Consider the following 26,554-nt stretch of genomic DNA (forward strand, 5'->3'; position numbering starts at 1 on the left):
CGACGTAACAAAAAAAAAAAGAAGAAGCAGATTAAACCTGACTCTCATTCCTCTCCACCAAATCCCCAACTCCGAGTCCTCTCCCAACCTTCACCTTAACCATCTTCTCGCCCTCTTTTCCGTCCTCTTTCTTCCCCATCTCACCAACAGGCTCTCCCTCATCACCGTCTGCATCCTCCTTCCCAGCCTTGGCCTTGTCCTCCGCCGCAATACGCTTCTCAATCGACTTCCAATCCAGCCACTGGTCATCGAGCTTCAATCGCATCGCATAAGCATCTTCGCCATCGGCATAGTACTTGCTCTCCACTTTCTCGACCTCAAAGCCCAATGTATCCCGATAGAGACGAAGAGCCGCCGTATTAGACACGCGGACGTGTAGGGAAACGTAGTTTGCACGGTGCGATTCAGACATTGCGCGTTCTATCCAATTCAATTAGCATTTCCATTGTCCGAGAGTATTTTCGAGTCCAGCGCACTACAGACTCAAATCACAAGCCCCGGTGAAACGTCTTCTCGCCAAATGACAAAGACCAAGAAAAAAGCAGAGGAAAAAAAGGAAAATACGTACGACTCATTCGCATCAACCGCTCCGCAATTCCCAACCTCCTGTGCGTCCGCATAACACTCAAACTGGTAATATGTCCATGCTGCATCCCATCCGTTGGCTCCTCTTCCATCTTCGCGAGCACGTATCCCACGACCTTGGGATACTCGCCGGCGACATTGCCCGCTGCGCCGGCACCGGCGATGCCATTGCTTTTAGCGTAGCCGTTCTTGGGTCGCACGACAGCGACGAAGGAGAGTTGTGGCCATGTGAGAGCGTGGTAGAGGTAGTATTTTAGGAAGTAGTTCTCGGGAAGGTTGGTGATGTTGCAGGTTTGGATTGAGGGGAGGAGGTCGATGTAGCTTGGGTAGCTTGATAGGGGGACAATGTCGACCATTGTGTTGTTTTTGGGGGGGGTCCGTGGACCGCGGGGAAGGGTGCTGAAGAGGGTTTGGGTTGGTTTGGGGTGAGGAGGGATTGGATTGAGGTGGTGGGATGGGAGGTGGGGTCATGTGATTGTGGGGGCTTCTCTTTGAAGAGGGATTAGAGAGGAGGGGAGATAATACGCAATTGTTATTACAATTTGAGGAAGTAAATTTGTAGAGAAGAGGAATTAAATTCAACTTTGAATTGGAAATTATATTGGGAATAATATTGGATATTGGATATTGGATGGATCGGAAAGTAATGGGATATTTCCCTTCCAGATTATTCATGTATCTACATGCAAATCCGTGTCTGCATACAGGCAAGGAATCAAAACAATGATGAGTCGTGGCCTTTCGTCATTAGATTGCTGTCAGGAGGAACTGAATGCCTGCTACTAGGGCAAGCAGAGTTGAGAGGCTGGAAATGGACACTCCGTGGACGGCGGCGGATTTGGACCCGCAGCACTTCCAATTGTAGGTGACGTTATTCATTTCGGCGGCGACTTCAAAGACTGATCCGTTTTTAGGATCGCCGTAGTTGTAGTAGTCGACTAGGAGGAAGTTGGGCGGGCGGTTCCATGTCGCTGGCATTTGTTAGTGGTGCTATGAGTGAGGGATTGGGGAAATCTTACCTGTGCAATTGCGCGCCATGCTACCTGAGACTGCCGGTGCCATTGACTCCGTTGGTCTGATTCAGCTGAGCGGTGTTGGGAATCAGGAGGTTGATGGGGCCGAAACTGAGATCCAGGTTCAGGTTGTGGTTGGCCAGGTACATGCGAGTCTCGGCACCTTGGCGCGCCAGACCCGGTGGCCGCTGCACAGTGCACGGGAAGTTGTCGTCGGTCGGAGAGAACGGGGTCTCCCAGATTTGGGAGAACTCGTCCATCAGCCATGGGATGGCGGTCTGGTTGGCTTGGTAATCCATGAAGAAGACAACACGCTTCTGAGTCAGAATCATCTCTGACAAGGTGGGCCAGTCATGCAGGGCCATGGGAATCTTGGACGGAGTATACACGTAGTCCATGAGACCTGAATTCTGGATGGGCTCGGTGAAATTCTGGGGGCTGACGTAGTCGTAATTGCCCATTAAAATGGTGACCACGTCGTAGGGGTTCTTGCGCATCCAGATGGCGACTGACTCGAGGTAGGCTTGAAGGGTTCCCATGTTAAGAATATCACAAGAGGTATGGCAGAGCCACATGGAACCATTCTGGTAGTGAACTTGGAATTGCACTTGGCATTGTTAGTTTGCGATGCGTCGAAAGGATTGGATCGAGATGACTTACGCATGCGAATCCCGTCATTCAGCTGGGCAGTCACGTCGAACATCTGGTTGGAGGCGGCATTGCCTGAGCGGTCAAAGGGACTGTTATGTGCCGCGACATTGGTGATGTTGGAATAGTTCCGCCCGCAGAGCTCGACGTAGCCATTGCAAGGCCGGCTGTTGATGACGGGGGTCTGGGTGGTGGTCGTGGCAGTGGTCGTGGCTGTGGCATTCATGCTATTGTTGCCTAGCGTTGTCGTACCTGCCCCGCCAACAAGGACCGTCACGGAGTGGGAGGTAGTGGTAACCACCGTCTGGTTCCCGGTGGTGGTCGCGTTCGCGGCGATGGATGAAATAATAGCCTCTAAGGAAGTATCGCCATTGCTGAGGGTGACGGTGCTGCTGTAGGTCACGTAGGTTCCGGAGGGCAACGCTACGGTTCCTGTGACGGTGGAAGCATCGGATAAATTATACGAGGTGGAGGACAGGGTCGTAGAGGTGTCCGAGGTGGTGGTAGTATGGGCTGTATCCTGAGCTAGTGCCAGCCCGATCAGGGTGACTAGGGAAAGCCACCTCATAGTCAAGGTGAATGTCGACTGTCATGTACAGGGGGAAAGGAAACAGAAGAGGAGATATTATTTCGGGGATTAAAGGTGTGCCAAGCATAGGGTCCTTATTTTTCAGGAGCAGGTGGAGTTCCTCCCCAAAGACGCCGGTGACGCAGGCTACCACCGTTGCCCAGTCGATGCTCCAATTATAGGGTGTGGCTGTGGACTCCACCCAAGGATGGTCTCGGCCGTGGTGTCTGAGACCTGATTGTGTCCATGGTCAAAAAACGCCCCTATTTTTTCTTTAGAGTTACTAAGTGCTTGTCTCTCCAGGTCTGACGTGGCTCAGTTCGCAGCAGGTTTTGATCCTTCCCTAATTTTCATTTTTCCCAAGGTGGACACTCTCTCATCGATCAATGAGCCATGAGTGTAGAGCGATGATGAAATAGTGGAATAAAATCATTATTCAATCATCTTCTGGACGATCGCCCAGCGCTAAATACGAGCTAGCGGCAGCCACCGACGATCCCACGGCAGCTTTGGAGCACCAGGGATTTCACCAGATCTGATTATCCGTTTGTTATAACATACATGGATGCCTAGACGTCATCCAGTCTTCCCCTCCTCCTTCCAACCTTCTACAGTATGGTCGGGGACCCTCAACAGAATGGCAATCGCCGAAAACTGCCCTTCTTCAGTCGCTCGAGACCTAATCAGCCGTTCACTGCCCGTCGCGCCAACACCGTCCACACACACCGAATTATTCGTGCCCTCCTCTATCTTATCGCCTGGGTCTTCATCCTGCTGGTCGTGATCGGAAACGTCGCCGATAAGCCCGTCTTGCGAAACACCTACTTCCTCTATCTCGACCTGTCCAACATCATCCCCTTATCCGTGCCCAATGCCGTCCTGATCAACTCTATCGCCCGGTCGATCGGTCTGCACGATTTCTACCAGGTTGGGCTGTGGAATTTTTGCGAGGGCTACGATAATGAGGGCATCACCCGCTGCTCCAAACCGGAAACCCTGTACGCCTTCAATCCGGTCAAGATCATTGTGAGCGAGTTGCTAGCCGGTGCTAGTAGTACGTACCCCCAGATCCCATCTCCCAACCGCAAGAGTCATTTCTGACCGCAGTTCAGTCGCTCTACCCTCCGACATCACCAAGCCCCTCCACCTGGCCAAGGTCGCTTCACAATGGATGTTCGGCTTGTTCCTGACAGCTGCTGTTCTCAATTTCGTTATGATCTTCATTAGCCCCTTGGCCGTGTCTTCGCGACCTCCCCAGACCATCAAGGCCGTCGTTGCCAATGGAGGCCACCTCACCGGAAAGCCTCCTCACCGCCGCTGCAAATTTTTGCTGTTCCGTTCGCTGCCCATGCTGTTCCTCAGCTTCTTCACGGCCCTGATTACCATCGTGGCCTCCGCCGTAGCGACCGTTATGTGGTATATCTTCGCCAACGTCTTCGCTTCCGCCGCGCTGGATTTCAACATTGAGGCCCATGTCGGCACTCAAATGATGGTCTTTATGTGGATCGGCTCTGGATCCAGTTTGATCGCATTCATCGTTCAATTCGGTTCCTGTTGTGCCTCCTGCTGCGGTGGACACAAGGCTCGCAAGCAACTCAAGGCGCAGGGCATCAACTACAAGGAAAAGGGTTTCTACAACACTAGCCAATCTGATACTCCTGTGGAGCCTGGCTACCTGCCCGAGGACCGTGAGATGGCCGTGCCTCACGCCGTGACCCGCGATTAAACGGTCTACGTTCGTTTCTCTTTCATTTTTCTTTCTTTATTTGGTTCTCGGTTTCGATATTCTGACTCGAATGGTTGAGTCGTACATGTTTGATTATTTTGAACATCTACTACGATTGGACGATTTAGCCAGCGCTTGTCCAGGATTTCTGGTGCAATATCCCCTTGCCCTAGTCTAGTATTTAGATCTGCCGCACATAGAAAAATCGCCGATATGTCGGTTTAATTCGCAATTCGTCTAACTAGTCGTATGCTGACGCGATTTGTGGGATGTGTGGGCCAATGGCTAGCACTGGAAGACCCTGAGATCAAATTACAGCGGGGCATCTAGTTAATGAGTCTGAACCAAGCGCCGCGGATAATTCTGCCGCTAGTCCAGCGAGATATCTACCGAGCTATGTAAGCGAGGTTGTAACAGCTGGTCATACTTGAAGTCGCCTGAAAGGATGATTTGGGACACGAATATTGGAAACATTTAGGGACATGCAGAGAAACTCCCAAGGACGGATGCGTAATCAAGACGAGAATATTATTCCGGCCCTTTTGCAATGTCTCCTGAGTCCAAACCGATTAAGTCTACCCATTCGGAAACAAGCGGATACCTAGTATGCCCCATCTCAGGCTACACACTACGCATCTTCTTGCATATGATGCTCGACCGATCCAATCAGCGCATCGTGACCACGCTTTACTACTAGGCAATGACTACAGTACACTATCTCATCATAGCACCGGATGACGCTAGTCTCACCCTCTCCTCAGACGGAACTACATCTTGAAACCTACCCTGATCCCTTCCGATCGTCGCAAAGTAACCGAAGACGCGTAACCTCCCCACAAACATCTACAAACCCATGAAAGCGAACCGCTTCCCCTATCAGGGTTGGAAAACATGGAAAGAGACCAACTCCACAATAGCCGACGGGAGGCGTGCAAAGTGGGTAGACATGTGGACCCTTGGGGCTATGGACTGATGATTAAACCGTGGACACGGGTCATAGTGCGGAGTGCCAAGTTATCTTCCTTGCACGGTAAATGAAGATCGGAAGATCATGTCTAGATTGAGGTTGATATTTCATTTGAAAGGAAGATCTACATACAGTCCATGCATTTGACAGGGGGGCTAATGTGGATCGACATATATGTGAACTCGTAAAGAGGACCTCGCGAGGGGATGACATACTCCTCGCTATTGTGGTCTCAACTTTGCGCATATTTGCTTCATGGTCTTCTTAGAATATATATGGTGATTATTGAAAGGAAGAGCAGGAATGAGAGAGTTGAGTGAGATGAGAATTGTCGGATTCAGCTGTCATTCAGCTGTCGAGGATCAATCAATGGGACAAGATGCCGACTTTGTTGTTCAATTTTAGGCTCAGTTGCTTTAGTCGATGATGGAGACCATCAGTCTCACTCAATTTGTTTACGGCGCTTTGTGCCCGGATTCCTATGGGATTTCTATGGGATTTCTATAACTCATTGGGGTACGAGGTTCCTCGATAGGTAGAAGTAGAACTTGGGGTTGAGAATGATCCAGCTGCTATTGATATCACTAGGTTCATTCATGATAGTTAAACCAGTGGAAAAAATCGGGAGCATAGGAAACAATAACGAAGAAGTATGTTCTAGTGGTGTTAGTAGAAGTTCACCCGGATAGACAATCATACGCATCCACAAGGGATTTCCACGAATCATGAGGAAACACTCTAAAGAATGAGATAAAGGTGTGCTTCGAACTGATATGCTAAGCCCTGAGCAGGAGTGTCCATACGACTAGCTATCACTCTCGCAGATCACCCGTTCTATGCGGGCGGATTAGTATCGATCTGCAGAGTATTCGATATGCGTGCCGACGATTGTGGATGCCACCGTCTGGATATAAAGGTAGTTTTAGTAGCGAGATTTAATATATCTCGAAAAATGCCGTTGTAATAGGCATAATCTGGTCATTTCCCTAGGACTGCGCAAAAGCGGAAACATCGCAAAGCAAGAGAGCGACTGATATGGGCTCGGGCTTCTGTACTCCAGCACTTCACACGGCTTCTTGTAGGGCTGATCTAGTTACTCTTCATATTTCTCTATCTAATCAATTACAAATTACCTTGAGGGTATGTGTACAGAGAAGCGTTATTATACGTTTGCTGATCCCAGCTGGAGCACCAATGTGGCTCAGTCAGCCCATGTGGGCGGCTGATACGTTTTAGTTCATTGTAGAATGCTGATACTGACTTTAATCAGTCAATTCCGAGCCATTGCATATAAAATGACTGAAGCCGCTCGAATTACTGACCATGAGAAATTCTCGGCAGTGCCCGAAAAGCCACCTGATATTTACATGAATACCTCCCAAACACCGTTCGAACAAGAAACTATATGCCTTCCTAAGTGCACTTCGCAGGAACTGCCAGGGGCTCGCACTCAGTTATTTCGTAGAGTTGATCATCAGAGAGCCACCACAATACTGCACATCCGTCATGATCGCAAAGGTTACGGTGGCACCATGAACGTCTTCGAACGTAGAAGCAGGAGAAGGCCCCAAGACCGTCCGAACAGCTGTCCCACAGAGGAGATGATGATGATGAAGACGATCTTCGGGTCTAAGAAATTCGTGACCAAAGTGGCGAGCTTACTGAAATCGCATTCACCTGATCCCTGGCGTGACATCGACTGTTTCTTTCGGAATCTGCAGTGTAACTTGATTAGCACGTTTCTTTGAGGACGTGTTAGAGATCGTGGCCGTGGAAAAACCCCTGGTTACTTACATTTTATGTACCTGGTTCATCACTAGTCAAATCTATCACCGTGACTTCTTTCAGAGACACAGATCTTGAGCGCATTGGGAATTTTGGGGCGTTGTTCTTCTCGGCTGGCGGTCGGAAATGCGAACTTGCAGTAGCAACGTCACTTTCGAGGGGGCTCGGAGGATATCGTGAATGAGTCAAAGGTAAAGAAGTGTTGGAAGAGATGTGAATGGGCGAAGAGGAGGAATTCGGAGGGGAAGGGTAGGAGATATTTGAAGTCGACGGGGCAAGGCCATGCGCTAGATACCCCGGATTTTGCTCTTCAGGCCTCACGATCCCAGACTGGGAGTTTTGGAGGCTTGATCGATTGCAGGTGCTCAATAAATCATTGTACGCCTGGCTCAATTGGGCGTATCTGTTCTCCCACTCATTCGGGGCGTTTTGATGCTCTGGTGCGCCGGAAAGGCATTGTTGATAGTCCCGAATCAGTGAGTTGTGCGTTTGAGCCAGACTCCAGTATTTGCCCCTCCAGTCCTCGATCTCCGCCTTGAATTTTGCAGCTCTCTGTTGCTGAGTGGTACAGACTCGACGTAATGTTGCCATCTCGGTCTCTTGAACATGTATTCCCAGCCTACCAGTCTTCGGATCGATGATGGTGTACTTGAGCAAGGCATCACGGTACCTGTTTCGCTCAGCTGTGAGACAGTCAATCCTGCGCCTAGAATTCTGCAGTCGATACTGAAGAGTCTCGCTCGAGGGTTCAGCAGGAATTCGCATCGAGTGGAGGCTTGGAGCCGACGGACGATATCCAACACAGCCGTATGGTGAGATGTACTTTGGTTCTGGCCTGAAAGCCCTTGTCTCAATTTCCGCAAGATACGCGATGTTCTGTTGATCAAGGCCGAAATTTTGCAGGATATCAGAGCTCGCAGAGACAGTGGCACATGCATTCGGGGCAACATGCGATAAAATTGACGGTTTGGCTGTCGATGCAATATTCAACACTTTCTCCACAGTTTTTAAAGCATCACGCTCTCCGCACTTTTGCTTTTTCGATTCTTGGAAGTTGCTTTCTTCTGTGTTGTGGTTGTCGTCGTTATTATCCTCAAAAAGCTCATCAAGCCCACGCTTGTTCGAATCGTTCGTTTGAAGATGTCCCGAGCTACATTGTTCGTTGTTGTCTCCAAAAAGCTCGTCAAGTGCACGCTTGTTCGGATCGCCCAGTTGAGACACCAGCTGACCAAAGTCCGTGAAGGGGTCAAAGTCCAGGCCGATGTCGATACCGATGTCAAGGGGGGGTTTCATCCTGCAGCCATGGATCTGGCATTTGAGACTGAGATCCAGGGGATAGTGTAAGCCCCAGATCTTCACCTGCAATGCTGTTGGGCTGGAATGAAGGCAACTCACATTGCTCCACGGCTTCGTCCATGTTCATCTCGAAGGGATTCAGTAGTGACCCCAAGAAGACCCAAGACTTGAAACTCGACTGTTTCTCAGAGAGGCATGGCTTTGGAGTGATCTGCTTTAGCGACTGCAAGGTTGGGACACGAAAAAATAAACGTGGGAGGGTGAGGCAAATAGATGTCAGGTGAAAGGCTGCTACTTGGACTTTTTGTTTATCTTTGATTTTCTGCCAGACAAATACAGCCCTCACCGCCCTTCTGGGCTTTCCAGCCACCGCCTTCTATACGCGCTCTCCGCTTTTCCTGCCATGGCAGAACTCCCGCCCTAACGCGATGGCTGGACTCCAGGTAGCATTGCTCTGTCCTCTGAGAACAAAACAACCTCGGATGAGAGCGGCAGCCTCTCCACCAGCTCCAATACACCCCTCAGCTCCCTGTGATTGTTCTCACTACGGCCCACTGCCGCAATAATCTTCAATCAAGATGAGCGTCATCCTCTGCACTGGTAAGTGGGCCTATTACGGTCTCCCCGCATTCTTTCCCGACATGAGCTAATGATTGCTGGCGCACTTTACAGCGGGGTATGACCATACGATCCGGTACGTCTGTAGCAGCCCGAAGCTCACAAGTCAAGCTCTCGAAAATGAGAGTTGAATGTAGTCGGGATCAGAATCTGGTGCTAACCTTGCTCTTTGATCAGCTTCTGGGAGGCGCTGTCCGGAATTTGCTCGCGCACTATCCAGCACCCGGACTCTCAAGTCAATCGTCTTTGTATTACTCCCGATAAGCGTTTCCTTGCTGCCGGTGGTCACAACAATGTCAAGCTTTATGACATCAAGTCCACCAACCCCAACCCCGTGATGACCTTTGAAGGTCACACAAGCAACATCACTGGCGTCGCATTCCACTGCGAGGGCAAGTGGATGGTAACAAGCTCTGAGGACGGTACTGTGAAGGTTTGGGATACCCGCACTGGAGCTCTGCAGCGCAACTATGTTCACCGCGCCGCCGTCAACGATGTTGTGATACACCCAAACCAGGGAGAGTTGATCAGCGGTGATCGCGCTGGCATGGTCCGCGTCTGGGACCTTGGCGAGAGTGTCTGCACTCATCAATTGATTCCTGAGGATGATACCGCTGTGCTCAGTGTGAGCGTTGCTAGTGATGGATCTCTATTATGTGCTGGGAACAAGAAGGTATGATCGCTGGCACCTTGTCTATGTTCATGACTAAGAATCACCTCGCTGCAGGGCAACGTCTACATCTGGCGCATGGTCCAGAATGAAGAAACCACTCGCATCATCCCTATATGCACTTTCCAAGCTCACAAAGACTACCTCACTCGTGTTCTGCTGTCTCCCGATGTGAAGCACCTTGCTACCTGCTCCGCAGACCATACCGCTAAGGTGTGGAATCTTGATGCAGACTATGCCCCCGCCAAGGTTGCCATTCGTGAGTTCAACGACCGACAGGCTGCACAAGGAACAGAGGAGGCCCAGGCTGAGGCCGCACCCACCCCCGCTGAGACCACCCGTAATCAGAATCGTGACCTGCTGCGCATCTTCGATACGCCTGTTCAAGACAGAGACCTTTTGCGCATCAGTGAAGCACCCCGCGATGACGCGCCTTCTCCTCAGCAAACTTTCACCCCCTCCCCGGATGGCCCCCCCTATGGACCCCAACAATGGCACCCTCTTCCTGGAGACTACTCTTGCAAACCACCAGCGCTGGGTTTGGGACTGTGCATTCTCTGCCGATTCTGCCTATCTTGTCACCGTCTCTAGTGATCACTATGCTCGCCTCTGGGAACTCAGCTCTGGCAACATCATCCGACAGTACTCCGGCCACCATCGTGGCGCGGTCTGTGTTGCGCTAAACGATTACTCGGAGCCTCGATAAACATCTTTTGCATTTGTCAAAGTCTTTTTCATTCCAACTTTGCTTTGGAACTTCTTCATGGTTTTGGCGTTTTCAGGGATGGCACATAGCATGGCGCAAACCGGTTCGATTTGATCTGCACGGCGAATATCATTTCTGATGTCGATGCCATGTATGGAGTCCAGCTGGGTTTATGGTAATATCTCTTCTTGCTTTTGGCCCATTCTGACATGATTTGCACGCCGACCATCGTATCCGATGATGGATGCTGCGAACGCAGTCTAGCTGGGGGTATTATACTTGTTTCTGTCTTTGACTTCATTTGGCCCCTTTTGTTCGGGCTTTGATTCCTTGTGATTATGCCTCTTTCAGATACCAATTGCATCCAATAAGCATGACAATCAGTAAATCAAAAATACCGTATATCGATGATATACGTAACTCGCCGTAGAGCTCTTCCCTCAAAGCAATTCTAGCGAAGCAAGCATCCCTTCCATGAGGTATGTCTCCACGTACTTCTCTGTTAGGCCACCTGTGACACTTTTGACAGGAATGATGTGGACCTCAAATATATACCGCTTTCTTGGTCGCTTGGAACTTGAATGCACTGTCTTGCCGCAAGTCAGCTATTTCTTTACAAGAAAGGGGCATTTCGACTACCTGATATTCAGAAAAATACACAAAGACACAGCCACGCTCAACTCAAGCAGAAACAAAATAAGGTCCAGTTCTTGAAGTCTCCAGATGTCAACTCTCGGATTACACCTGAGGCCACATGTAAAAAAAAATCGATGACTCGTTGCAAAGAGTAAACGTTCGAGTCCGTATGAGAAACAAGCTCATCCCCGACCTTCAATCGCCAGGTCAATTTCAATCACAGATAGAAAGGCTCCCCAGCATTTTTATCAACAGTATTAACAGTTCCCAAGACTGCCTAAGTCATAGCAAACCACGTCACACTAACAACAACATCCAAACCCCGCTCCTCAGCACCGGGGTACTTGAACGTCCACATGCCATCGCGGTTGACGTCCCAGAATGCGCCGGACGCGGAGTGCATCCCGCGCTTTCCAGCGTTACTCTGTGCACCTTGCGCAGCGGCGCTCTTGTCGATCATGCCTTGTTGCACGATTGTGCTGTTCACAGTAAAGCGGTAGGGGGCCGGCTTGGTGGAGTCCGAGGGGGTGGTTGCGGCGATGAGGGCTTTCAGGACGGTGTTCTGGGGGTTTTTGTCAATTGAATCTTGGTTGGAGGGGAAGAGGCCTTACGATGATTGCGGAGTTCCAGGAGCTCACGGCGGTGTGTTCATATTCTGTGACAGTCTTGAGAGCGTCATCGCAGGCCTGGGAACGTTAGTTTTGTTTGGCTGATACGGAGCGCGGGTAGAACATACATCATTGGTGATCTTGGTCAGCTCCGGGATAGGAATGGGCTGTTGATGCGTTAATGAGAGTGTCTTGAGAAGCGCGAGCTCGTTCTTGCATGATGTCGGTGTATCGGGGACGTACCGACACGGGAGTGGTGCCCTCGACAGCCATTGTGTATGATTTGAAGGTGGTGATTGAGTGATAGTCTGTTCGGAAGGAATGAGTAAGTTTATGGTCATAGAAAGCGCAGATCAAAAGCTCGAGAGCACTCAGCGCAGCCGATCACATCGTTAAACCCCCGAGTCGCGATTCCCCGCGGGGAGATCAGAGTGCGATTGTCGGATGCATGCGCCCATGGATTCGACTTTGGTCTAGGAGCTGAGGAGTGTCGAAAGTATGCTTACCGAGATTAATTCTAGGGGTTTGCAGAGTTTCGATGTCGTGGAATTGGGGGATCACGGCAGAAGGAGGTGCGATTGATTGTTTTGGCGGAGTGGCATCATCGCGTGGGCGCTGCCGCCGGTGGTTGGTTGCGTCTTGCGTCCTAGCGCTGCGCTGACTAATGTCATGTCCTCGATCGATCGCACTTGTGCTTTGCCATGTCGAGTCCTGAATTTGTTAATTTTCCAAATTCTGAAGCTTGTATTGACAATTTTCTATTATTTACGGTCACGCATTTTCTGAGATATAAATCCATCGTGGTTGAGTTGAAGATTCGGCGTGCAATGTGGAGCGAAGCATACATTTAGGTCATTGTTTCCACCACGCATGAAGTATACTTTGTGAGTCGAGGCTCTTTCAGCTATGTATACACCGTAAGAATATACAAGAAAGCTCCGAGTATCAACATCCCCTAGACAACTTCCCGCTTCTTGGCATCATCTCATCTTCCTACGCCAATCTTGACTGTGCTCTCCAGACACTCACTCCGCAACCTCAACAACCAACTTCGTACAGCTTACCCCCAGGAGCAATTTGTCCAAACCAGCATTGATAGCCTCCAGACCTTTCCCAATGACGATCGGTTCCGGACTCGGCCTGATGGTCCCCTTGTCTAGGTTCTCCCTCAGCCACGTTCCAATCCAGTATCGGAACTGCTCCAGTCTTTCCTCTTCCACTGCTGACGGCATCACGAATATCGTCTCAACCCCATCTACGACCTCTGCATCCGCAGGAATGACGGGTGCCGAACCGATCTTCGCCGTCTTCACCTTCCCTTTATGATCTTTTTCGAGGAAGGCTTTCAGCACAGCCTGACCTTGCTCCAGCTGCCCGGTAGCAAGGAAACAATGACGGATCACTAATCCGTCTTCGTTGGCCGCCGAAACGATCTCATTCACAACTTGTGGGTCCTTGTAGTCGAATACGCGGTCCGCGCCCAGTGAACAAATATAACTTTGGTTCGCCGATCCGGCCGTGGCGTACACGGCTGCGAAAGGTGAGTTGGAATCTTCTCGCAGCAGTCGGGCTGTTTGGACGCCCATAGTGCCGACGCTTGAGGAGGCCCCCCCAGATTAAGAGAGCTTCCCTTTTCCTTACATTACTCTTTTGTTCCGTGTTGTTGACATCCTCGCTGGTACGACCAGCAGAGACCGGATCAAAAGCAGTTGTTTGTCCCATCCGGGAAATCCCCATAATTTCCCACGCATTATGGGCCACCTCAACGGCGACGGGCAAGGTTGCCGCATGGTTCCAAGATATGCTCTCGTCTGGAAGTGGTATAGCATGCTGCCAGGGAACAAGGCATCGCTCCTGAAATGGGCCATAGTCTGGATCGCAGGACCTCCAGAACAAGGCGGCGAAGGCGGCGACGCGGGTGATACCTGGTTGGAAAGAAAGAGCCAAATTGGTGTCGGTGGGCACATTGTCGCCAACCTCGAGAACTAAACCCGACATATCGAACCCAAGAACCGTGGGGTACGTGGGTATGAAGAGACCTTGGTCACGCATGATCGCGTCTGCCGGGTTGAGGGCTACCGATTTGACAGCGATGAGAAGTTCATTTGGCCCTGGCTTAGGGGTGGGGCGGGTTTCGAGCTGAAAGGGTTGACCTTTGGCCGAAGAGATGACGGCCAGATGGGAAGCCATTTGGAATGTTCGTGCAAGTATAGAGGGTTTCGAGTGGGAATTGAAAATTGGAGAGGCGATCTTATGAAGTCACGGATCAATGGAAAGATGAGGAAGCTTCTTCTTATATAACGATGCTATAATTTGAAAGTACTTGCTCTTCTACGTAGTGATGGCCCATCCGATGCGACACTCTGTTGACTATAGTACTCACAGCCAATCAAAGCCTGCTGCTTCCGAAGACTAGCTAGCGTGGAAGAAAAGATGTTGCCGTAAAAAGGCTAGCGTGTCTGTGTCAGTGACGATGTGAGACTAGTGTCTTGGAGGCCATGACCGCCCCCACCGGCTTACGGACCTCATCGGTATCAAGTCCATTACGAGCTTGGGAAAATCCCTCGTACGCAATCTAAATCAACTCTTTGATCAATTAATCAAGTATGGCCTCGAATTCTCCAAGAGAGGTCCCGAAGCGCAGGACTACACGGAGGTCGAGATTTGGCTGCCGAAATTGCAAGCTCAGAAAACTCAAGGTCGGTGACTCCCACCTATTCTAGACTGGCGCCTGGCTGAAAGAATTTCGTGAATCATCGTAGTGCGACGAAAGCAAGCCACATTGCAAGAGGTGTACTTCATTTGGGGTACTATGTAATTGGATGTCTAATGTTCCCGACCTACAATCTATAGCCGCTGATCCAAGGAGGGCGTTGGTAGTTCGAGGAAAAGTCGAGCTTCGGCCCCCTATCTCCAGTGCTGTATGGACGTCTGACGAATCTATATCCTATCAATTGAACGCAAAGTGTCAAGATTTCATCACCCGGTATCTTGGACGAAGTCTCCTCACCCCCGATGACCCCAATATGAGACATGTCAATCGCAGACTTTTAAGGCTAGCCTTCGCCGTAAGTATTAATGAATTCATTCTGTGACCATCAGACATAATGCAAGCGGGAATATTCGTTGAAGGCCTGGCCTTGGCTGACATGTGGCTTACAGAACCCATATTTGATGCACGCCTCTCTAGCTGTGGCACTTACATACGACCGCTATCTAAATAGATCATTAGGCAGCCCTCGCAGTCTAGAAGAATGCTACCACTGGTCTCAAAGTACAGCTCTCCTTAACAAGCGACTAAGCGAGCCAATTGAAACGAAAGACAAAGATCCAATCTGGGGCACTGCAGCTGCTCTGGCTATGTTGACTTTCTCATCCCCTGACGCATACACCCCAGAACAATCGTGGCCTTTGAAGTCTTCTGACCACTTAGATTTGGACTGGTTGCGCATGCTCAATGGGAAAATGTCACTGTGGCACATTATGAACCCACTACGATCGGACAGTCTGTTCCGTGTCATGGCGGCGACTTATGCTGATATCAACTCACCCTTGCCAGAGAGCGGTGTAGATGGTATACCAAGGGCCTTGGTTGCCGTCTGTCGCCTCACAGACTCATCCACGTCCAATAACAACGCGTATTTCAATGCTGCCCACGCAGTATCCCAGATCCTGGATCACCCGGATAGCGAAGTCACGACAGGTCAAACCCAGGTTTTCACGCGCATCATTAGTGGTCCTTTCGAAGACTTGCTCCGGGAAAGGGACCCTGTAGCGCTGTTGTTGCTGTACCTGTGGTACTGCAAAACAGGTCGCAGTATATGGTGGATTGAACTCAGGGCTAAAGTGGAATGTCCTTCTATTTGCTCGTATTTACGGCTATATCACAAAGAGAATATCGCGCTACAGGCGTTTCTTCCAGGAGGGGCTCTGGCTGACAGATGGAGTTAGTGATGCATCCAAAGCCTCGAAAACATCTTTCCTTTCGGAGATACCTCTATAGAGACATGTAGCAAGATTTAATAGTCTCCTCAATTTTTTTTTGGATCGTTTGCATACTCCTAAATTTAGCAATAGTAATGCTAATTCAACGACATTCTTATCCCTCCATTGACTCGTCCACATCAATCATGGTTATAGGCCCTTTTAAACCCGGGAAGGAATATCTCCATTTTACTTCTACAGAAGTAATTCATGGTTCTTTGTACCTCAAAGCCCTATACCACATCGGGAGACGTACCTTTATTTGAGTGTTTTGCTGCCGCTTTGAAAAGATATCTTGACCACTAAGATTCTCATACGATAGTTCGAAGGATTAATATTGTCTATATTTATTGTCAACGAGCCGTGAACTACCTTGTACAATTATTCTACCTTTTTACATAGGTTTAGCATCCCAATACGCCGTCACATAGCCTTTGCCCAGGAGTATCGAAAAATTGCATCATCTATAAAACAAACCCGAGGCTCTCTCGATCATCATCTTGTACACGAGCGTACCTGCAAGTATGATTTAGCGTGTTGAGCAATGGGAAGGCGGACAAGGGAAACTTACTCCAAGAGAAGTCGAAACATGTAGACCTCTATGTCATCATTTCTGAGGGTCCGAGCAGCCCAAGACTGGCCATCTTCGCCAATGGATCGTGCAATGTCCCGACCTGCGGCATCCTGCTCGAAGAAACGGACCAATTCAGCAAGTTCATTGCCATCCTTGTTAATCGGCACATAGTGAACCCATGGAATCAAGATGTTCTCGTGCCATTCACGGAAGAAAGTCATTTTGAACGGAACGCCCTTGCTGCGCAACAAGGCGTAAAACCTACCACTGTACGCATGGCCATCTATGTCCAGCAGATACCGGAATTTCCAGGCATTACTCTGAGGTTCTGGTTCCACAATATCATCGAAGAATTTTCTTTCTTCGGCGCAGTCATCATCGCAATCGATGATACCCGTGAAGTGGGCATTGAAGTAATCCTCTACCTGGGACTGGTCCGCTTCCTGGATCTCCCAAGTGGTGTCGAGTTCCGAGGTACATGCCGCATCAGTCTTTTGATGCATGATATATTGGGGCGATTGGGGGTGAGTCATATTTCCAATGATACGCTGACGTTGCAGGTTGCGCCAGCTGCCATTTTGACTGTGGCCCCCGGTGGTTCTACCCCGCCAACAGATCTGGGGCTGCTTTTCTTCCCACGGCACCGAGCGTTCCGGGTCAAAGCTCGACATATCTTCATAATAAAATGGCGAAGGAACACCAATGTCTTGGAACGAGGACGGATGAGACATGGAAAACATTGGGGTAAGTTCGTTTGTCAATTTGAAAGAATTAGGCCGTTGAAAGACCCCAAGTCGATGTCGTAGTGATGGGCTATTGCAGATGTCACTAGCCGCAGATTGATTGAAGACGAAACCCAAAGGTTCCATGGCATAGGCAGTTGTGTTGTCCGGCGCGTTCCCATCTAGCGCCATAGCAGGTGTATTTGGTGGGCATGAGAGTCGCGAATAAAGCCATGTCTCTTGGAATTCAATGTTGTTCCACCTGCTTGTAGAAGCCGGCACTGGCGGAACTGGGTCATCCATATCTCCCGCTGAGAAGGACTTTAAAATATTCGACTGGGATTTAAGCCGAGATTGTGCCATTTGGCCTTCGAGGACAAATCTATGCAACTGCTCGTGTGGGACTACGACTCGCGGCTCGTCATGAGCATTGAATTGCAAGTTCATGTCTGGTAGCCATTGAGAGAACTTTTCGAGAATCTTTATTGTCGCTTCTCTCTGGAACTCTCCCTGGCCCTTGCCAAAATCAAGGATCCTGCCGTTACGAATGGCGATTCCCATGACATAAGTGCTGTTTATCCGACCAAGATCTTCTCGGACACGAGAGCGCATCACACTAGGCGTGAGTCCCCAAAATGGCAGAAGGTTATGGTATATTGTATCAAACTCGTCAATCAAAACTGTGTTGCGTGACGTTGCAAAATTATACCATTCATCAAAATACGGAGGCGGAGGCATCTGATATCGTCGCTGGTATTCTGCCACTGCTTCGGCCAAGGACTTAGATTGGTGTTGTAGGGTCTCGCTGAAGGCTTCCCTAGCAGTTGAGACAAGTCGAGCTACAGGGTGGTGACAAGCGCGTTCTTCGAGCGTATCGGTGGGTCGATTTGAAGTCTCGGAGAGATTACCCGCAACGAGGTACCAAAGGACCAGAATCACCGTCGTTGTCAGCCCGACAATGGTCCAGGTCCTCTTTTTAGAGTGCGCATAATAGGATTGGGACCTCCGCGGAGCCCCTTCTAGCAATTCGTATTGATCTTCCCTCCATGTTCCTGCGCCAATAGCTCCAAGTATTGTCGTTGCGCCGGCGTGCAAAGTCCGGAGCGAAGATTGAAAAAAATATGAAGTTGACTCCATCTCAACCGGCGCCAACCTCAAAGTCAGAGATGTTCTTGGAGGTGTGCGACGCGTCAAGGTTGAATGCGATGGGAAATTGAACAGAGAATCAGAGAGGAGAAATCACAATTGCGCATGCGACCGGGGCCTTTCGATGGGTGGAACCTAGCAACAAGATCGACTCAGGCGGACCTTTAGGGCTGTACTGGGTTATTAGTGCGGATTGGGGGCCAAGCCTCTTCTTGGCCCCCGAAACAGAGCCTGAAGCGGCGCATCTACGCGGGACTGGCGCTACGTGGCAGAGGGGTGGAACCAGAGAGCAAGCCCCTGAAGGCAGGAGAGGTCGCATGTCATCAAGCTCAGTCAGGCCGACTAAATCCAATTTCGAGCGATGGTGCGTATGATTTGGCCTATGTCTTTTGCCTCAAAGAACAGCTTGCGCGTATACGTGGGAAATCTGAAATAATTGGCTTCAGTGGGTTCGGGACACCCAACATTTCACCAGCCCAGCTGGCCCGTTTAGCCTCGGTGGGCCTTGATGATCGTCGCTCCTCGCTTCGTATTGACCCCCACTTATCGCGAGCGACCTTCCCAGGGTTTTTCTCTTGTCTAGCTTTGTTTATGGTAGGAAATAAGCAGTAATACAAAGGGGAAGTATCCTTTCTTAGAGCATTGCAAGAAGCCATAAACTCCGGGGTATACCTTCCTCAACTTGCTTCTTTTCATCACTACTCTAAATATCATCCACGCTGTTTTCGTAGATATGTCACCATGTTCAAGAATATAGCCTTTGCAGCTTTCACAGAAGCTCTTGTGGTCTCTTCCGCACTACAACCAGACGCATCAAATTACCAAGTATTCTCAATGCTGTTTGTTTTGGCTGAAGTCCTTCAACTATATGCAGTTCTATGAGTCAAATTAATGGATGATACATTTTCATCTGATCGGGACAAGAATGTCACTTGTAACATAGTGTCGCATCATGATTTCCTGCAGGCTCCATTTCTGGATAGAGAGAAGATGATGCTCCGAGTTTCCTCTTTGACCCAGTTTCTCCACGCTCGTCCCACAGCTCTCTGAAGAAGTGAAGCGGCGAGCGCGGCACGTGTAATTGTTACTATCATTGTGATTTGCCCGTGGCTATTGTGGACCATATTCAATGATATATGGCATTCTATGCCTCACCGCTCTTCAGATGACGAACCGTATCCGCCCAGATTATGAGCGTCAGATGTGGGCCGTATATCTCGGATCAATGAGATGCCAGAAACCAGCTTTGAAGACGTCAGCTGAGTTCAAGAAACATCTGCTCGAAAATTCCTTATGGTGGCCGGAGAAACTGGACAAATTCATAGAGAGCATCTGGGAAAGTACCGTTGATGCATGGGGCCGTCCTGATCAAGGCGTTTGGGGTAGTTCAGGTGTAACAATGCTGTTTTATGAGGACTCTCAGAGCAGCCCCACGCGACTGTCCAGAACCCCTATGAGTGCGGGGCTCCCTTTGACAAGTACTTAGGCAGAGAAGATATAGGCTTATTCCGTGCTCGAGAGATTGATATCTCACTTCCACGAAGGGACTATGATAAGTCCTGCTTTCTTATAGTAGAATCAAGGGGCTTTCTATTGGTCTTTTGATGTCATTGATGGATTTCACTTCCGATACTTCAATGTGTGCTCATTTCTGAATGCTAATATAGCTTCGCATTACTCAAACTCTTACTTATCGTAACTCAAGTACTGAAACCATCGTATTAAGCTAACGAGGACTCACGCAACCAGCAATATGTTGAATAGCGCAGAATTTGCACATAAAAGATTTTGGAATCGATGATACGTCAACATGGAAGCACAAATTGTATCCTATCAAGAGACTCTATTAACTGTTTGAAACACCCAGAAACTGTCAGATCCGCACCCAGAACTAATTGTAAACGATCTCCAGGCTAGATGACCTCCAGCGCTGAAAGCCCCCATTTAGTCAACATAAGGCTCTTTCAGCGTAAGTACTCCGGGCTGCTCCAAAATAATCAAAGGCCCAGCCACAACACTTTCCTCTGTGGGCGCATCCCTCTCATCCGCGATAGAAACCAGAATAATCCCGACCTCGGAATCAAACTGCTTCGGAATCTTGACACTATTTTGCTTGGGATTATATGGCACACTCACAGTGTCCAAACCGTGATAAAGAATAGCATAATAATCTTTCCCAATCTCGAACTTAGGCTGATTATCCAAAGGCTCGAAAACGAGCTTGATATCTGAGCCAGGGCGCGCGGTTGTTCCATTTCCGACGATATTGATTCGGGGAAGACCTTGGCGGGGTGTTGGGTATATGGGATTTTCGGCAGGACAGCTACCCGGAACAATGAATGCGTTTGTCATGTCTAGGATTTGGTTGGCGTAGGGGTAAATTGTATCCGAGGGTCCAGAGAATGGATCGGTATTGTAGATATCGAGGAGTGCCCAGGTATTGTGACGTGTTTCAACTTGACCGATCGCCATCAGTGCGGACTTGGAGATGTTTGCTTCGGCTTGGAGGGAAAGGCCTGTGAGGAAGACCATGCTTGAGACTTCGATGTAGACCTGTAATGCGAGGAAGGCGCTGGCGCTGGTATTAAAGCCGAATTCATATTGACAAGGGCCAGGTTTGATAGAGTTTGTGGAAATCCGGTCCTGAAAAATACGGATATGGCCGGCTTCGTTGTCACGGATCTCGACGATGCGTTGGTAGGTGTTGTTTGGGAGACCCAGTTTGGTGAAGTCCGAGGGTGAGAAGGTGTCTACTGCTTCTTGATAGAGAGAGTAGATGATCCATTCTGCGCTGAGTAGATTTTGAAAGAGAAGATCATCTGGTCCAGCTGGGCCGGAGCTACTTGCAGAGATAGTCTTCATCCTTTCGGAGGCGATCGGTGACTTCTTGCCGGCATAGTTGACAAAGAGAGAGGATTCTCCAGGTACTGCATCAGCTGCTGGTTGAAGTTTATTCTGACCGGAAGTTGCAGGTAGGGCAATTGCTGGCAAAATGAGTGCCATAGAGGCAAGCAAGCTCCTTGAGAAATGCATTTTGAACGTGCGAAAAATGTACCTACTATGCTGCAGATAGTAGATTGTAAAAGCGTTGTAAAAGCGGTTGCTTGTTAAAACACACTCAAGATCGATATTGAATTGATAATTGTTCGCGGACTTAATTTATAGGTAAATGATCTATAAGATGAGGCTGCCTTGAATGCATAGTAGCACATCAGTAGCCCTATCGGGAAAGTGTTAGGTAGCGTCGAGTTTACTCGATCGGACTCAATCAGCGAGCTATAAACTCAGCCACCTCCAGGGGTCACCAATAACAGGGGTCTATTAAATCCCAAATACCGCCTCCCGCCTTATTTCCAAAGATCCAAGATTTGACTCAAGCTTTACATCCCTCGTTCCCTGGGGCAGTTGACTCTTTTGGGCGCATTGCGCGAGTGGTGGGACTGGTTTCTGGGCAAATCAGCACTTACATGTGGGGCCAGTTCTGCCACAGCTCGCCGGATGCGCCCAAAAGGGTAATTCTTCAGTGTTTTTGCATGAGAAGGGAGTGTTGCGTACTTTGAGTATTTAGATTCGCCGGGTTTCTTGGTGAAAATAAATCTGTATATAAGGTTCCCTTTCAATTGCATCTTCATTTGAGACTACACCCTGTACATCGACATGGCAATCCACTACGAGGGCAACGAGAAGCATCTTTCTGCTATGGAGAGTGCCAAGGCACCTGCACTCCCTCCACCCCCGCCCTGTACTCTCGAGCCTCAATGTCCGATCCTAGGATCTAGAGAGGCAGTGTCTCGCAAAGGCTAGATGGTGGAGTCTCGAAGAGAATATGTCTCATCCCAGAATCAACTGCAATACCAGCCGTTGCCACCGCGGCATCTAACTGGCCAATATCACAACGAACAAGAATACGATGCTCCAGCACATTGGAACGGCCAATCTCACTATAGCGCGGCAGATTGCAACATCCCTTACCAGCCCCAGTCATCCCCGCCTCAAGTTCCTCTCACGACGAACGCATCCTACCGCCTCGACCCTCAATTACATCTCCAATTACAGCAATCATCTAGACAGTCTCAAAGACCATGCATCATTCCTCGTAAGAATCATCTCTCCTGTAAATCTATGTCCATGTCTAACATATACCAGAAATAACCAAAGCTTTCGGCGGAGCACACATGAGCCCCTTTGCCCGCGCCCGCGCCCATGAACTCGAACAACCATACGGCATCACTGCAAGAGATATGCTTACTTTCATCGACGGCCTCAATGAAGCATTCTTTGCAAATCCAGTCCTACAAGCAACAAATACAACTGGAAATATTGTCGGCTTTGTGCCTATCCCCTCGGCTCAGATCGTCAGTTCCACCATTAGTCTTGCATCTGGACTGGGTATGGCAGCCACTTCAATTCTGCGTACGAAGCAGTATATGAAAGAAGCAAACGAAATTATTTTTCACCCAAGAAGACTTCATGCTCAGGTCTGCAAGACGGACAAAATGCTCATGCAGACTGGAATCAATTGTGATGCTTTGGTATTTGCACAGGGGCAGTATCGGATCGGCGAGGCGTCTGGTGACGGGAATCATTCAGTGCGGAGAATGGATGCGCTGGGTGATCGGGTGATGGCGCTTTCGTTTGATGTTGAGGCACCTGTTGCTCCGGACAATTGGATGAAAAAGATTGGGGCGTACTCGGCGCAGAGGGCGGAACAGAAGCAGTTGAAGAAGTTGGACAAGAAGCAGGCAAAAGCGGATAGGAGGAATGCTAAGGCTGAGAAAAAGGAGCGAGGAGGGAATGGGAGAGCTGAAAAGTTGCAGAGTAAGGAAACGAAGAAGGTGAAGGAGTTGTGGATTGTGATTACAGCCGAAAGGGTTACCCTAGCTGGTGATGATGATTGGGATACAGATGATAATATTCAGAGACAGTGAAGATTTTGGTCGTGAGAAGGGCCATGGCAAGGCGTTAGGCGGGCGTGGGTGCTTTTGTGCCTGTCCCGGTCTGGATTTTGTGATTCATTAGCGATTAGACAATTAGGGAATACCCCGGATGACCTAGGTTTTCAGAAAACCTTACCAGTTGAGCCTGCCGCGGTAGATTTTCCTTCCGTCCTATTTCAAACCCATGCATGTCCGCAACAACGGCCATAACGCCTTCAAGCCAAGTCTTGGCTCCTTCGTTATCACCTTCAAGATGAATGTATGACACGTTCAGCGGGAAAAGAAGCATGAAAGCCCCTGAACTCCGTCTCAGAACATGAAGATGGTAGTTCATCATCCGGCACGTCTCCACGGCCACGTCGTGTCTAGTACCTTGCATCGGCATTAGAGGATCGGTTGAGTTCACCTCAGACAATGGGATATCAATACTGATTCCCGATATCTCAAGCGCCCTTGTCGCAATCAGCCGGATGCAGTTGTAGGTAATTAACTCGGTAGCGCGATACGCGTTGGAAAACCAGATGATCGACTGGAATGGGCTGTGTGGTAATCCCAAGGTTACTTCTGCATCAAGGTCTTTGGGCGAAATCAAGTATGTCGCGTTAGGAAATTTTTGCTCCCAGTCCCAGCGCCAAGTATAAACAGCCTCGAGGGTCGCATAAACTCGTCCACCGTAGGCAGCTTTGAAGTCGTCGAGTCCTGGTTCATAAGCAGGCCAATTCACAACTCGATCCATGTCTTCGAGAAAGCCAGGCAGGTCACTGAGATAGTCGTGCAGGTGGCTAATGGGCTCTTTTGAGTCGATGCCCTTGATCGCCCATGGTATTGTCTTCCATTCCAGATCATCGAGAAAGCAGCGCTTGCGTTCAACGATGTATCCAATGGACTTGACCAATCAGTAAAGCTTAAGTCTCAATGCTGTTATGGTGGCTTACAATGCAAGATCGAAGCGTAGGTAGTAACGCGTGCGCGATGCCTGCTTGGAAGCAGTGTGGCCCTCTCAAAGCAGTCTAGATCCCAAGTTAGCAATTGCTATACATTCACATGCTATATGTTCAATTACTATATATTGGAGAAAGAAGACTTACTAATCGAGCCAAGCCCTTGTAATGATGAAGCCATCCATTTGGTTGGTCAAAGGTGACGAGCTCGTAAATTCCCATGCAGATGATGGCGACCAGCACCTCATCACCTAAGACGTGTGAAGAATCTTGCAGCTTTTCACGTAGAGAAGTAAGTGCTCGAGAATAGAATCCCGCGCCTTTTCTTACGAGTTCATAGTGTCCGTGGGTTTTTCCGAAATAAGCAGTTGCCAAAGCACGAAGTGAAGACGTCGAGACACCTTGTTCGTCCTCGGTTGGACAGGTAAGTGAAAGGATCCAAGAAGCGGAGGCGGGTGAATTTGGGTCCGTGGCCCATGAAAACAGCCTATTAATGAGATGAGAAGTGAAGACAATCTGTTCGTCGAAAGCTGGGTTGACAGTCAATGGCATGAACGGCAGCTCCACGACAGAATCATTGGACCCTGTACTCCCAGCTGAGCTGAGCACTGTGGATTTGGCCTTCTTGGAAGAGCGCTTGCTAGTGAGCTGGGAAGTCACATCCACGAACTCGGCATACTGTATGTAGCCATCGCATTGTATATTAGCCTTGCAGCATCGCTGGCAGTGAGGCTTGCCTTCATCTGGAGCACATTAGTTGTATCCACGGTGAACGACTGACAGACGTACCGCATTTCACTCTTCGCCGGCGACAGGTCTTGCACCCTTTGCTCCGGCCTCCGATACCGACCATGATTCCATGACCATCAGGGAGAATCGCATGTGGTGAGATGGAAATTGGGAATCCGGTGGGCTAGTGGGGTCCGGTGTTGGTATTTGGCCAATGGAATGTGTCAATCATCTGGGCTGAGCTGAGGCTCATTTCCAGCCCGATCAAGAAGATGACTCCCTGGAAATCTCGAAAATGTGGTGTTCGGGACTTATTTGCTTCATTGTGCTCAACGCCGGTATGTAGAAAAGAGGAAAAATTTGTTGAGAAGGACCAGAAAGGACGAGACGTCAATCTGTGCCCAAGGAATGACCTCGGGTTGCACCCGAAGGTAAAGGCACTGTCAAGATCGAAAGGCTCGAGGGTTGCCTGGTACGGATCTTGCATTATTCTATGAGTTATATGAGCATAAAGAGGAATGCTGGATGAATGGGCAAATCATTCCTTCTTGATTAGTGATTGTCGGAGCATCGGCGTTTAGCAGGGAGAGCCTTTCGTCAAACATTCTCCTACGTTTGCTTCCACATACGCCAAGATGACATTATAGTGGGGTATTCAGTTCACTAATGGTGGAAAGACCTCCGATTCTTTTTTCCACTTTACCAAAGATCAATAGACACAGTCATGGGCTGAAAAGGCTCAACGGCGAAAGCCGATAGCACAGCTGCACTGCGAGTGTTTCCAATCAAAATATAGGAAAGTACTATATAAGATCTCTCGGATCCGCAATGAGTCTTCATTCAAATTCAAATTACCCAAAGAAAGCTTTCCAGACTTCCCATCAGTATGTCAACAGGCAGATTTCTCCTCTCTGCGACTAACACAGCTGCCCCAAACGGGCGGTGATACATTGTGGGCGTCGGGATACGAGATCTGCGATCGGATCAGCAAGCCGTACCGAAATATTTTGGAAGGTCTTACTGCTATTCACGACGGCGAGACTTTCAGACAAATGGCGCGGTCGGGCAAGTTTCAAATCTACGAGAAGCAGAGAGGATCACCTGCTAATGTGGGCGATGACTTGTTCGCTGTGCATCCTGTGAGTATGAACAAGTTCATTGCAGTATAGAAGCTGACTATGCTCTAGGTCGTGCGGACAAATCCGATTACAGGCTGGAAATCGATATTTGCTGCAGGTAGGATTCATTGCATTCCTTCTTATTGTCCGTTAATTCTGATCAGATGAACAAGCCGCCTTCCAGTCTCAAATCAATGGCTTGACTCGCAAAGAAAGTGCAAACTTACTGCAGTTTCTGCATGATATGATTACGCATGGTCACGATCTTCAGGTCCGTTTTAAGTGGAACCAGCCAAATGATATTGGTAGGCTCCACGCTGTGTGTAAGTTCTCGAGGAAGCTGCTAAGTTTTTTCAGCTATCTGGGACAATAGATGTGTCTACCGGTAGCTTTCGTGTTACTATGTTACTATCCGAGGCAACCAAGTGGCTTCCCCGCAATTCTGGCAGTCGCGCACAATTGATGCGTGGCAATACGGTGGAGTCATTGCCGCGTCTTAGCACGCCATCATCGAGTGATCGTTGGCGGTGCCTTGTTCCTTATTTGACGACCTTTTCGATTGCCCCTCTAAATTGTC

General features: G+C 49.3%; 13 protein-coding genes across 13 annotated transcripts; 5 read left to right on the top strand and 8 right to left on the bottom strand.

Moving 5' to 3' along the window:
- Positions 1–31: 31 nt before the first annotated feature.
- On the bottom strand, positions 32–941 carry N7477_001049 (peptide alpha-N-acetyltransferase complex A subunit ARD1; the record flags this gene model as incomplete). Its single annotated transcript, XM_056962712.1, has 2 exons — positions 32–420; positions 569–941. The coding sequence occupies 2 exons, from the start codon at positions 939–941 to the stop codon at positions 32–34; spliced, it is 762 nt and encodes a 253-aa protein (XP_056827715.1).
- Positions 942–1,332: 391 nt separating this feature from the next.
- Positions 1,333–2,814, bottom strand: N7477_001050 (uncharacterized protein; the record flags this gene model as incomplete). The annotated part of the gene is made up of 3 exons (XM_056962713.1): positions 1,333–1,556; positions 1,636–2,205; positions 2,259–2,814. The coding sequence occupies 3 exons, from the start codon at positions 2,812–2,814 to the stop codon at positions 1,333–1,335; spliced, it is 1,350 nt and encodes a 449-aa protein (XP_056827716.1).
- Positions 2,815–3,429: 615 nt separating this feature from the next.
- On the top strand, positions 3,430–4,540 carry N7477_001051 (SUR7/PalI family protein; the record flags this gene model as incomplete). The annotated part of the gene is made up of 2 exons (XM_056962714.1): positions 3,430–3,868; positions 3,927–4,540. 2 exons carry the CDS (start codon positions 3,430–3,432, stop codon positions 4,538–4,540), a joined length of 1,053 nt encoding a protein of 350 aa, XP_056827717.1.
- A 2,764-nt stretch (positions 4,541–7,304) lies between these two features.
- N7477_001052 (uncharacterized protein) lies at positions 7,305–8,585 on the bottom strand (the record flags this gene model as incomplete). The annotated part of the gene is made up of 1 exon (XM_056962715.1): positions 7,305–8,585. One exon carries the CDS (start codon positions 8,583–8,585, stop codon positions 7,305–7,307), a length of 1,281 nt encoding a protein of 426 aa, XP_056827718.1.
- Positions 8,586–9,166: 581 nt separating this feature from the next.
- Positions 9,167–10,582, top strand: N7477_001053 (WD40 repeat domain-containing protein; the record flags this gene model as incomplete). The annotated part of the gene is made up of 5 exons (XM_056962716.1): positions 9,167–9,188; positions 9,261–9,282; positions 9,384–9,879; positions 9,934–10,424; positions 10,498–10,582. 5 exons carry the CDS (start codon positions 9,167–9,169, stop codon positions 10,580–10,582), a joined length of 1,116 nt encoding a protein of 371 aa, XP_056827719.1.
- A 913-nt stretch (positions 10,583–11,495) lies between these two features.
- N7477_001054 (dynein light chain Tctex-type family protein) lies at positions 11,496–12,099 on the bottom strand (the record flags this gene model as incomplete). Its single annotated transcript, XM_056962717.1, has 4 exons — positions 11,496–11,780; positions 11,830–11,904; positions 11,955–11,993; positions 12,070–12,099. 4 exons carry the CDS (start codon positions 12,097–12,099, stop codon positions 11,496–11,498), a joined length of 429 nt encoding a protein of 142 aa, XP_056827720.1.
- A 752-nt stretch (positions 12,100–12,851) lies between these two features.
- Positions 12,852–14,016, bottom strand: N7477_001055 (zinc-binding alcohol dehydrogenase family protein; the record flags this gene model as incomplete). Its single annotated transcript, XM_056962718.1, has 2 exons — positions 12,852–13,357; positions 13,407–14,016. 2 exons carry the CDS (start codon positions 14,014–14,016, stop codon positions 12,852–12,854), a joined length of 1,116 nt encoding a protein of 371 aa, XP_056827721.1.
- A 632-nt stretch (positions 14,017–14,648) lies between these two features.
- On the top strand, positions 14,649–15,777 carry N7477_001056 (uncharacterized protein; the record flags this gene model as incomplete). The annotated part of the gene is made up of 2 exons (XM_056962719.1): positions 14,649–14,894; positions 14,989–15,777. The coding sequence occupies 2 exons, from the start codon at positions 14,649–14,651 to the stop codon at positions 15,775–15,777; spliced, it is 1,035 nt and encodes a 344-aa protein (XP_056827722.1).
- Positions 15,778–16,274: 497 nt separating this feature from the next.
- On the bottom strand, positions 16,275–18,243 carry N7477_001057 (uncharacterized protein; the record flags this gene model as incomplete). Its single annotated transcript, XM_056962720.1, has 2 exons — positions 16,275–16,326; positions 16,382–18,243. 2 exons carry the CDS (start codon positions 18,241–18,243, stop codon positions 16,275–16,277), a joined length of 1,914 nt encoding a protein of 637 aa, XP_056827723.1.
- A 1,953-nt stretch (positions 18,244–20,196) lies between these two features.
- Positions 20,197–21,285, bottom strand: N7477_001058 (uncharacterized protein; the record flags this gene model as incomplete). The annotated part of the gene is made up of 1 exon (XM_056962721.1): positions 20,197–21,285. One exon carries the CDS (start codon positions 21,283–21,285, stop codon positions 20,197–20,199), a length of 1,089 nt encoding a protein of 362 aa, XP_056827724.1.
- A 1,142-nt stretch (positions 21,286–22,427) lies between these two features.
- N7477_001059 (uncharacterized protein) lies at positions 22,428–23,180 on the top strand (the record flags this gene model as incomplete). Its single annotated transcript, XM_056962722.1, has 1 exon — positions 22,428–23,180. The coding sequence occupies one exon, from the start codon at positions 22,428–22,430 to the stop codon at positions 23,178–23,180; it is 753 nt and encodes a 250-aa protein (XP_056827725.1).
- Positions 23,181–23,214: 34 nt separating this feature from the next.
- On the bottom strand, positions 23,215–24,983 carry N7477_001060 (Zn(II)2Cys6 transcription factor domain-containing protein; the record flags this gene model as incomplete). The annotated part of the gene is made up of 5 exons (XM_056962723.1): positions 23,215–23,250; positions 23,326–24,075; positions 24,125–24,199; positions 24,278–24,873; positions 24,920–24,983. 5 exons carry the CDS (start codon positions 24,981–24,983, stop codon positions 23,215–23,217), a joined length of 1,521 nt encoding a protein of 506 aa, XP_056827726.1.
- Positions 24,984–25,575: 592 nt separating this feature from the next.
- Positions 25,576–26,366, top strand: N7477_001061 (TauD/TfdA dioxygenase family protein; the record flags this gene model as incomplete). The annotated part of the gene is made up of 4 exons (XM_056962724.1): positions 25,576–25,998; positions 26,047–26,095; positions 26,142–26,282; positions 26,335–26,366. Coding segments are annotated over 4 exons (645 nt in total), but the record flags the coding sequence as incomplete, so codon positions are not given.
- Positions 26,367–26,554: the final 188 nt, after the last annotated feature.

Source organism: Penicillium maclennaniae (genome assembly GCF_028827695.1).
Source record: "Penicillium maclennaniae strain IBT 15551 chromosome Unknown utg000001l:1.0-3280838.0:1.0-3283122.0, whole genome shotgun sequence".
Taxonomy (NCBI): domain Eukaryota; kingdom Fungi; phylum Ascomycota; class Eurotiomycetes; order Eurotiales; family Aspergillaceae; genus Penicillium; species Penicillium maclennaniae.